The 12040-nt window shown below is 32.5% G+C and overlaps 2 protein-coding genes across 2 annotated transcripts; one reads left to right on the top strand and one right to left on the bottom strand.

Annotated features, from left to right (window-relative positions):
• The first annotated feature begins 3576 nt into the window (after positions 1-3576).
• On the top strand, positions 3577-8124 carry LOC127259244 (transcription factor TGA2.3-like). The gene is made up of 11 exons (XM_051286437.1): positions 3577-3891; positions 4015-4139; positions 4554-4615; positions 4719-4859; positions 5025-5093; positions 5170-5229; positions 5318-5395; positions 5495-5555; positions 6179-6453; positions 7431-7679; positions 7752-8124. The coding sequence occupies exons 1-11, from the start codon at positions 3725-3727 to the stop codon at positions 7941-7943; spliced, it is 1479 nt and encodes a 492-aa protein (XP_051142394.1). The 5' UTR covers positions 3577-3724; the 3' UTR covers positions 7944-8124.
• Positions 8125-9594: 1470 nt separating this feature from the next.
• Positions 9595-12040, bottom strand: LOC127258033 (protein POLYCHOME). The gene is made up of 3 exons (XM_051284675.1): positions 11863-12040; positions 11186-11589; positions 9595-10446 (listed from the first exon to the last, which is right to left on the bottom strand). Exons 2-3 carry the CDS (start codon positions 11582-11584, stop codon positions 10060-10062), a joined length of 786 nt encoding a protein of 261 aa, XP_051140632.1. The 5' UTR covers positions 11585-11589; positions 11863-12040; the 3' UTR covers positions 9595-10059.

The raw sequence follows: 12040 nt of genomic DNA, 5'->3' as shown, positions 1-12040 counted from the left end.
GTCTGCTACCGGACACATTGTTCCACATGTTGTTCTTTGTTCAATCGGGTAGTTTGGAGTCAGTGTTGTTTTCTCATATCCTACAACCTTATAAGAGGTTTAGATTTCTTCAACTTCTTATTCGCAATGCAACTAATCTCTAAGAGATGCATGAGGTGTGGTGTAATAACCACCTAATCCTAGTCCATAGAGTTTATGCGTCATACTTGTATTTTCTTTTTGGAGGCAAATTTTTTAGTTGCTGCCGGAAACAGGGCTGATCCCTGGGATCTCCTTGGATGCACTACGGTAATATTGATTGGCGCGGATTAGTATACCATTTATCTTGAAATCATCTGATACGAGAGAATCCACTCTAAATCTCGATTAACACACAGAATAATTGATCCACCTTCATATCTAATTTTCAGCCAAGAAGATCTCATGCGGTTTTTCCCCAATGTCGGAATCTTCTTCTTGCTCGTGTAAAAAGTGCAAACCGTTTTTAATTTTTTTGGTTTCGGGCTGCTTGGGCATCCCTAAACAACCTTTGATGTTAACTTCCAGAAATCTTGATACTCGTGGAGTGCCAACTTTTCACCTAGTTGATGGCTCATATTATCAATGGTCATGCTCACTACTTGGTTTTTTGGTATGCAAATTTGGCAGTAACTTTCAATCTTTCAAAATCTCCTTAGAATTACTCTACGGATTTTTCACTTTTTAGCGAAGATTCGTGTGATCATACACTACTTTGATAAGGGGTGTCACATAAACAATTTGAATTTTTTAAACGAAATTAGCGGTGATCCTCCTAAAATAATCCTTTGAGTCGGTGTTAGAGCTCTCAGTAGAGTTAGAGTAAAATAATAGGACATTTAATGCTATTAAAATCGAAAATGTGACCATCAATATAATTAGAGTAAAAAAAAAATGACTCCAAATGTTGTTAGAATCGAAAATAGAACTTTCGACATAATTAGAGTAAAAAGTATGAATCTGAGCAACATTATAATAAAATATATATTTCTCAACGTATTGAAAATCAAAAGCAAGACTTTCAACGTTGTTAGAATTGAAAATAGAACCGTTAACACCGTTAGAGTAAATATAGTCTTTTAATGAAATTATAATCGAAAGTTGAGCTCTCAAATTTAAAATAAGACCCTTGATAGATTTATAGTCGAAAGCAAACCTTGAATGAAATAATAACACATAATCGAATGGCGAATATAAAATTTCATTAAAATCATAAACATGTGAGTAAAAGTATTAATCATAAACAAAGTTGACATGACAAAGTAGTGGCCAAAATCTCAAATTGGAGAAGTCTTTGGATATACTAACGAATTGAGTGTAAGAAAAACATATTATTATTTTTAATATTTTAGCGTTGAATGTAGTTAATAATAAAAGAAAATCTTATAAATTTCAACGATACAAACTTAATAATATATAATATCTCAATAACAAGTATTCAAATTTAAAATCAAAATTAAAATACAAAATCAACCTCTAAATAAACACTTAATAATATATAATATCTCAATAATAACAAGTATTCAAATTTAAAATCAAAATTAAAATACAAAATCAACCTCTAAATAAACAAACCTAAGAAACTACTTCTACCGTTGCTACATTTTTTTCTTCTCTTTGTTTATTATTATTATTATATACATAGAATACAGTTTAAGGTTATTAATAAAAGATAAAATTGTTCATGACTTTAATGTGATCTTAAACTCAATTTAAATTTTCTTTGTATTTTAAAAATGCATGATATTCTTTATATTTTCAAAAATATTGTATAAAATGTCCGCATGTAAAAAAATATAGATAAAAAATCATCTTTGAATGATAGTTATGGACAATTTTGCAAAAAGTGAACTATATTAAATGATATTGTCTACAATGCATTAATTGAATCAGTGACATTTTACTTAATTAAAATACAATTATTAAGCTAGTTTAGTACTAGTATTTATTTATTTATTTAGATCCTCCATTGTATATATGATTAATTCAGATATTTTAGTTGTTGTAAAGTTTAATTATCTCAATGTATTCATTATATATATATATATATATTATTAATTAAGACAAATATCTTTATATAATTTCCTCCCTTTAATTATAATTAATGATGGGTCAAATTACGACAAATAAAAGAAATAATTTGATTTTAGACAATACATGTAATCATACATTTGACTCCATTTAGTCTCTGCAATTATTATACATAATACATTATTGTTGTTAAAACTACATGGGCGGTCAATTATATATATACATACACAAAAATATAAACTTCCGCATACATTTGACAATAACCATTTACAAATTGGTCTTGATTTCACTGTGAATTCTACTTCCAGCATTTTGTTTTTATATGTCTCAAACACCCTGCAACATTTCCAAAATAGAAAATAAATAATTATATTTAATCTCTACTCGCACCGTCCAAATATATGTCTCAAACACCCTGCAATATTTCCAAAATAGGAAATAAATAATTATATTTAATCTCTACTCGCACCGTCCAAATAAAAAAATAAAATATATATCTCTCTCCATCACATCACTTAATTTCTAAATTATCCTATTTAATACTACTCACCTAAAAGTCCGTGTTGTTGCACCTTTTTTTAGACGGAGGGAGTAATATCTAACAATATTGAATATTACATTGTAGTTTTTAGATTTTGTTCGCGGTACAAATAAATAAATTGATGTGTTGTTTATTTAATGATTTCTTTTTGGTAAAAGTTTGCGAAATAATAATAATGTGTAAAAATTACCTAATAAAAAATGTAAAAGATCTGCTGATGGATTTATTTTACACAGTTTTTAATAAAAATAAATGAATATTAATGAATTAAGGATATGATGTTCCATTAAGTAGAAGCAAGGTAGTTGATGATTTACCTAATCCCGATTATTATAATTTCCTTTTTTGTTTAATTCAACAATTTTATCTATCAAAAAGTCTAATTAACAATAATCATTCTCAACGTTATCTCTCTCCATTAATCACATTCTTTATCTGAAATTTATAACTAATTTCCATCTATTTTATATTCTAAAAAAATAATCTTTCAACAATACTTTAATTAACCCTTAGGGTGTGTTTACTTCTCAGATTTTACACTTGATTTCTATTTATTTTATTACACTAAAATCTAATTTTACGTTGTTATTTCACAAAAAGAATTTAAATACTATATTTTTTCTATTAAAAAAATACAATATGTATATATATAATATATATTATATTCACTTCAAAAGTCAATAATTGAAATATAAAATATTATTTTTTATATTGGTCTATACTTATATATACCTAATGTAAAAAGTAAAATAAAAAATAAAAAAACAATATTGTTTGTTGGGTGAAAGTCTTATATTGAAAAATTCCTCAAATAAAAAAATTAAACTAGTGTGTATTTCTACTAAAGTAGTGCAATATTTTGTAATAATAAAGAAATATAAAAATACAGCCAAAATTACTTAAAAAGTCGTGGTCATCATCTTCTTCTTCTGCTATCATTCGTCTGAAAAATAAAAATGAGAAATTTAAAACAAACACCATTTGTCTTCTCTCTCTCTCTCTATGGTTTTTGAAAGAGAGAGAATATGGTGTTGAGAATCGAAGAAAGTATAGGAGGACATAATTAGCAATCTCGATCGATCGATCTTCATCATCTTCATCACAGGAAGAAAGCTGATTATAATTTATTTATTCATGGAATTTCAACAACAGATGGAGATGGAGGTGCAGAAGAATCATAATCATTTAGTCCAATTAGATCAGCAGCAGCAGCAGCAGAATCATATGTCCTATGGAGGAGGAGGAGGAGGAGTATCGTCATCCTCGAATTCATCATCATCGTCCACCTCCTTCAACATGATGTAAGTAAGATCGATCATCCAACTACTCAAATTAAAACTCGATCCATCATCAATTCAATTCAATTCAATTCATTTCCCCCAATTCTCTCTCTCTCAATTCGATTCAAAATATAAATTTTGCAGAAGCAAAGATGCAGCAGCAGCAGCTACTGCAATGGCGAATCACGATTTGGGGGAATTCCAATTCCAATTCCAATTCCATGGAGCTTTTCTCCAACACTTGGATGCCCAAAATCATCCACCTCGTAGTATATACTATAACAACTCCCTCTCTCTCTCTCTCTCTCTCTCTCTCTCTCTCTCTCTCTCTCTCTACAATTACTTTTCTCAAACAAAAAAAAGAAATCTTGAATAAGGAATCTCCGGGCAGCAGGCGATGAACAGATTTTCACTGCCCCTTTAATTAATTTTACTTCTTCGAAGAATCAAATGAAAATGATTTCCCCTCAGGTAAAAACCAAAAGATCCAAACCGTTTCCCAATTCATTCACCCCTTTTGAAATTATATATATGTATATTTCACTGTCCTTTCTTTTCCAGATCGATCAAATCCTCTCATGGCCATCTCCAATTTTTTATTTTTGCAATGAAATAGTATATAATAATTTCTTCTTCTTCTTGTTGATATATCCATTATTGGATGGTGTTGTTTTCGATGTCAGAGATATCTGAAATCAACACATTCCCTTCTCAGCCCGTGCATGGATCGCCATCTTCAACCAAGGTATCAATTAATCACCTCAAATTAAGATCGATCCATCCAAAATTCAATTTCTTACAATGCAAAATCCATCATTAATTGATTTTAATTTTTGGTCAATTGGTAGGAAACTACCAATGGATCATTAGTTTCAGCTTCAAGCACCAAGATGACGATGATGCCCGCAGAAGAAGCAGCAGAGCCTCAGCTGCCAATGCTACTAATTGAGTCAAACCCTAGAAATTCTGATAAGACAAAAGTGGTTAAGGTTAGTAATTTTGCATTTCAATACTGTTTGTAAATCCGATCTTGTACTTTCTTTTTCTTTTTTTTTTTTCTTACATACTACCTCATATCATATCATATATATATATAATATAATATTTGTTATGTTATTTTATTTTATTTTAAAAAATTTCCCTTTGTTTTGCAGCGTGACGAAAATCGAAAAGGGCCTACTTCAAGTTCTGACCAAGAAGGGCCTAAAACACCAGACCCTAAGGTCTTATTTATTTATTTAAATAAATCCACTTCAATTTTTGTTTGGAATTTCCATATAAATATATATAAAAGCGCAGACTCTTAGAAGGCTTGCTCAGAATAGAGAAGCAGCTAGAAAAAGCAGGCTTAGGAAAAAGGTAATTAATTAAGAGTCTAATTTGTTTAATATAAATAATTACTATAATATAATTAAGAGTAATTAGAGTGTTAATTAATTGCATGCAGGCTTATGTTCAGCAGCTGGAATCCAGTAGCATTAGACTTGCTCAATTGGAACACGAATTGCAAAGGGCAAGATCCCAAGTAATTAATTAACTGATAAAAATAATTCAATTATTTGTTATTTAAATGAATCATTTTACTAACTAACTAACTAACAGACAATTTTATGCAATTAATTAGGGATTTTTTGTGGGTGGAACTTCTGATCAAACAGGCCATTTTTCAGGCAGCATAAATTCAGGTATCCGTAATTCAACATGGAATGAACGAATTCAGTTATATAAAAATACAATTACATCCTTAACTTTTATTACCTAACTCATAATACTATTTATAATACCTTGTATGTGATGTATTTTTATTATTTATTTATTTTTTTTATGTAGGATATAAAAAATTGTATCAATTATATAAAAAATAAACCATTCGTCTGCCTCTAAGGATCACATTTACCTTTTACTTGATTGTACTTAATATTAAAAATATTCTTATATCTGTATAATTTTTTTTTACAAATGTCCTACTAGTTTATAAGAGAAGTATTTTTGCAATTTTTTCTTAATGTATACTACATTTTGATATAATAATTAATATTAAAATATCAATGCATAAAAAACAAATAAGACCTCTAGAGCCGGACGAAGGTAGTATTATTTTATATTGAATGTTGATTTTTCTTAAGAGAATAAAATATGTTATATATATGAAAATCATGATAGTTAAAACATATTTGAGTGAACAAATTAAAATAAGAATATCCTATTATGTCATCATTTAATTTTGTTCATTTAAATTAATATACAAGTCAATCGAATCATATATTAGTTATTTACCTTTGTTATAAATTCACCGGTGAGATTGCAGAGGCTGCATTAATGTTCGACATGGAGTATGCGCGGTGGCTGGAGGAGCACCACCAGCTGATGGTGGTGCTCCGGGATGCTCTCCACAACCACTTGCCGGAAAACGAGCTCCAAATTTACGTGGAAAGTTGCTTGGCACACTATGGCCATCTGATGAATCTCAAGAATTTGGCGGCGAAATCCGATGTCTTCCACATCCTCTCCGGCATGTGGAAGACTCCGGCCGAACGCTGCTTAATGTGGATGGGCGGTTTCCGGCCATCGGAGCTCATTAAGGTATGTATATATGTATTTGTGTGTGCATGTCAAACTAGCTAAAACCCTAATTCAAGAAGAAGATTAATTAGGTCATATCAACTTAAAATGGATAATTAATTAATGGCGAGTGTTACTATGCTGAGAATATACAAAATATATATATTGCTACTTTTCGTATCTTTTAGAAAGTAAAAATGATATAGTTTGAAATGAGGTATTTTAGTAGTGAAATGATTCTTAGAATAGATATATATATATATTATTTTTTTCAGTAAATCTTATTATTATTATGATTATTATTACTTCATATCATTTTTATCAGTCACACTCCAATATATCTCTTTTTTATTTTAGTAAAAATAATACTTTATCTGTCATCTAAATTTATTCTCATTTTTCTTGTTTGATTACCTCTTTTTTTTTTTTTGTAATCTATTAAAAAACTCCAAATATGACTTATTTGGAGGAGGACATGAGTAATATCATTTTAATTCCAAATTAAAAAAGACTTGGAACTAAACAAAATTCTGTAATAAGAACAGAAATGACAATAATAGTGTGTGTTGTAAGAAGATTATATGCATGTAGAAATGTGTGGAAAGGTCAAAAGGGTTGACGAAATTAAGGCTATCAATCGGAAGTGGGTCTGACTTTCATCCCACAGAAAAAAGCAGCTGCAGCATACATGCAAAATTACAAATAAAACCTTCACCTACCTACCTACTCCCACCCCCACCCTACCTAGCCTACACCTACGTACGTACTTGATTCTTGATTCTGGTCTGACTACTGTCTTTTCTTACACAAACATGTTCTTCCTCCTGCTGTACTTGTATCTAGCTAATGGAGTACTATGTCTTCCCATTAACAATATTCTATCTACCAAATACAAAAGCCCAGGCCCATCGATCCATCGATCTTATGTCATGCATGCATGCTGAATTATGATATACATATATAAGTGATGATGATTGATCATAATGATGCAATTGCAGATAGTGGTTGGGCAAATAGATCAATTGATGGAGGAGGAGCAGCAGCAGGGACTGACAGAGGAGCAGGCTGCAATGGTGTGCGGCGTGCAGCACTCCACGCGCCAATCCGAGCAAGCCCTAACCCAGGCTCTCCACCTTCTCCACCAATCTCTCACTGAAACCCTAATATTAGACATCACTTCAGACATCTCCTCTATCTCTATGGCCACCCACAAACTCGCCGCCCATCTCCAGGCTTTGCTCACTCAGGTACCTACAATTTCATTAATTCCATAACAATTTTAATTAATTGAATTAATGGTGTTTTGATCTGATCTGCAGGCTGATACAGTGAGGCAGCAGAGCCTTGAGCAGGTGCAGGGAATCCTGACAGTCCGGCAATCGGCGCAGAGCTTTCTGGTGATGGCGGAGTACTTCCACCGCCTGCGCGCCCTCACCGGCCTCTGGCTCGCCCGCCCGCGCCGCCATTCCTCATCCTCGTCATATTTATATCCTACCAATGCAATTAATTAATTAAGGATCCTTTTCGGGATCTGATGATATATATCAATAAAAACAAGAAACCATACATCTATATCTATATCTATATCTATATCTATATCTATGTAAACAATAATATAATAATCAACGTGTATGTAACTCTGTATATATGGAGATAAACACACCACACGCACAAGCCGAATGAATAGAGTACTTGAAGGATCAGAACATGTGTTTCTGTTCTGTGTTAGAGGGAGACAAGTTATTATATTCCTTTTCTTCTTCCAACTAGTATATATTTATATTTATTTTAAAATATAGTATATCATTTTATAAATTTATTCATACTTAATCAATACAAATACAAATCAATTTAATTAAATTTTTAACTTATTATGTATAAAATTTATTCAAAATTCTTTTATTTCTATCTATATTCTCAACAAAATATTTGTATCTATATTTAAAATTTATTAAAATTAATTATAAATAAATATATATATTTTGTTTATTAATTTGTATAAAATTTTATTATCCATATTACATATTTTATTGACATATAATTATAAAAATATTTAAAATATCAACTGCACTATTCATATACAAAATAAATAAAACAATATCATAACTTAATATTAATAACTTATTAATCTACACTATCTAAAATATCTTGTCTTAGGGAGTATAATATAAAATTAATATAATTATAAATATTATTTTTAAATAAGATACGATTTAGAATTGGCAAAAATAGATATGATCTAAAAATTCAATCCGAATCCAGCACGAAAAAACTGTATTTTGGCCTAAAAAAATAAGCCTAAAAATTTTTGAACCATGTCTAACCTGCAGTGCAAATGAACCACGCCATGCCCGGGCACAGTAAGATGAGTGCTGTGCCTGACCTGACCAAATTTAATAAATTAAATATATATTTAAAAATACTTTTATATAAAAGAAAAATGAATATATTCTCTCCGCCGCAGCTAATTCATCAATTTTGCTATTTTAGTCTGTCTATATCTATTTTTTTTTTTTAAGTAAATGTATCTTCCACTAAAATATAAAATTACATCACCCTTTGTATAATATTACACAAATATCATCGAATAACACCACTTAATATCATAAACGTTAAAGGGGTATAATAATCTTTATGTATATCAATATAATACTAATATACTAAAATCTACATGCATCTTAGGAAACGAATAAATAAGATGTTGATAGAGGGAGTATAACAAAACAAAATTAAAATTATAATCTAATGTTGGAAATTTAATGTTACAACTATTGGCCGAAATAAATAAACGGAACCAAGCCGATCTGACACGAAAAAATCTGGTCGGCCCAAAATTGTCATCTTAATAAGATTTTGAAATTGTTATTTTTTCTCTTAAACTATAATAGAAATATCTACGCCCTTTATCCGCTTAATGTAGATTAGAAAATTTAATAAAAATAATTCAATGATTTAATTAAAATTTAAAAATAATATTAAAATGCATAGTCATATATAAATAAATAAAATTACCTAAGACATTTTATATAGAAAAAGAGAAATAAAAATTAAAATCAAAACCCAACCCTTAAATTTTAAAGATAATCTATCTAACAATAAAATCTAATATATGATCATTAAAATATGAATCTATCTATCTAATTCCTGCCTGCTCAGAACCAGAACAGAATAGCATTTGCAGAGCTACAACACAAAAATTCTACACTTAAAAAAACTAAACCAGAACAGAACACAACACCTTATGGAACATCCAAACACCAGAATTGAGCACATCAAAATCTTTATTATGTACACATCCATCCATCCATCCATCTGTTCTATAACAACCAAAATGAAAAGCCTCATTCGTTCGTTCACCTACACAATCATAACGGCACCAACTTGAAAGAAACATCGCGATAACGATGCAAATCCAAACTCGAATTCAAAATGATAAAGAGGGTGTGTGTGTGTCATCGAGCGATGATCATATAACTAAGAAAGTTAGTTCGATCATCAGCCAATGATCAGCCATACAATCCAGGCCACCCGTCCCCGACCCTTGGGTTCCCTGCACAAGCAATGCTGTCTCAACCTTGGTTGAGGATCAGAATCGACATATCACATTGTATCATATCATATCCTATATCATCGCATCAACATAAGTGTCCGGACCTTTTTCTCCCTCTCGGCCTTTTTGGCAGAGGGCGTCCTCTTCAGCTTGCTCAGCTCCTCCATCACCACTTTCTCAACTCTGTCGATGTTGTTCAGGAGCTTCTTCTGTGGGGTTAGGCAAGAAGAATCTCCATGGGCGATATCGAGCAATATCTTCTGCACTTTATTGATGCTCATTGGACAGCGCTTGCTTATAACCGACTGACAAGGGGTTGTCATAGAAACGTCGTTGTGCTCTAGAGGAGCACGTGATGCAGGTGCCGGTGAGTCATGCAGCGTCCGGTCCTGGAGAGTAGGACCTCCCTCCCTCTGCTGGCCTTCGCCTATTCTTTGTCGTCGCTCCCTTCTCCTCTCCATCACCTAATAGAACCACCCCAGTATATTCCTCAAATACATTGTCGACATTTTTATAGTTAGATCCATCCAATCAAATAATCAAGAACACAGTAAGCCGTATATACATTGCAAGTTACAAGCATAACTATTCGAATCAATGCAGATTACAAAAACTGGTATCCAAGAATGATGCAGCCAAAAACAAGAACTACAAGGCAAGGCAAGGCAAGTAGGATTACAGTTTGATCGATGTTGCAAAAGCCTCAAATCAATACGAATTGCGTGAGAGCATAACTAGCCATCAACTAAGCAATCATCAATCAATACTCAGATCAAATCCACCTAAATTGCACCGTATATCACGCAAACATGCACACACAAATACACAAGCATTTAGATAGATAGAGGAAAGGGGAAAATATAGCAAACTAACATAAACAAGATCTATTAGTCCCGACAAATTTTCAATGGATATGAAAGAGAGCCTAAATAAGATCATCAGCATAAAAAAACTCTGAAGAGAAATATAGCAAACTAACAGAAACAAGATCAATTTGTCCCAACAAATTTTCAATGGATATGAAAGGCAGCCTAAATAAGGTCGCCAGCGATGAAAATCGACAAGCACAAACAACCAGCCATGAAAGCATAGTTTGTAATCAAGATTCCAAACAGCAACAGCCACAATCAAATGAATACCAAGAAACAAAACAGCACAAGATATATCAAATCTTCGAAAGTATATAGTAAACAGAGAATTTACCCTTACTACCGCAGTTATATCGTTGAGTGGTCTTCTCGGATACCACGACGGCAGGACACTTCCACGGCCTCGGCTGCTTCGTACACCTCTCCCCAGCGGCGACAGGTTTTCACGGCCTGTGATCTGAGGAGTTCGCCATACTCTTGGAGCACCAAGAACACTTCTCCCCCTCCCTGTCACTCCCATTCTTAGAGGCGTACTCACTAATGGCGTGTCTCTCCACCTGCCACGCCCTCCTGCAGCTGATCCCCCTTCAATGTCGCCGTCTCCGTCTTCTAGAACAAATAATATTGGACCAACTCTCCCAGCATCCCTCCCGCTAGGCCGGGAAAATCTCCTCCGGCTGTAGGCCTCTACCGGATCTTCTTCCCTCAACAATCGATCCCTGGCCTCCGGCATTGTATCTAACAACACAACCCCAACAATACAGCACATAAAACCGTCAGTAGATACCAATTGTTCAGATTTCTTCCAAATATTCATATTAAACCCTAAATTTCAAAAACTCGTTCGTAAGGGAATAGGAACACAGACGAAATCTACTTAAAGGAAGAATTAAAGTACTACTGCACAACTGCGATAATTCATAGCAACTTTCACTATCGAAGAACAACCACAAAAATCAATCTCGAATCTCGACACCGTTTAGAAACCCGTGGGTTCGTTTCAATCAATACCTTTGAACAGTTTCCTTGCGGGGTCTATTTGACGAACTCGCCGTGGAAATAACGGTGTTTCCGGCAATGACGAAGCTCGTTGAAACAGCAGCAGACCTGTGTTAAATCAAGGAAGAAGGGAGCCCTCTGAAAGTGAGGCGAATGGGCAAATTTTTTAAACGAAAATTGGGCGGCTTTT

Source organism: Andrographis paniculata, unplaced genomic scaffold, assembly GCF_009805555.1.
Source record: "Andrographis paniculata isolate CXL003 unplaced genomic scaffold, ASM980555v1 Contig14END, whole genome shotgun sequence".
Taxonomy (NCBI): Eukaryota; Viridiplantae; Streptophyta; class Magnoliopsida; order Lamiales; family Acanthaceae; genus Andrographis; species Andrographis paniculata.
Note: the sequence above shows the minus strand (reverse complement) of the source record. Positions and strands in the feature narration are given on the sequence as shown.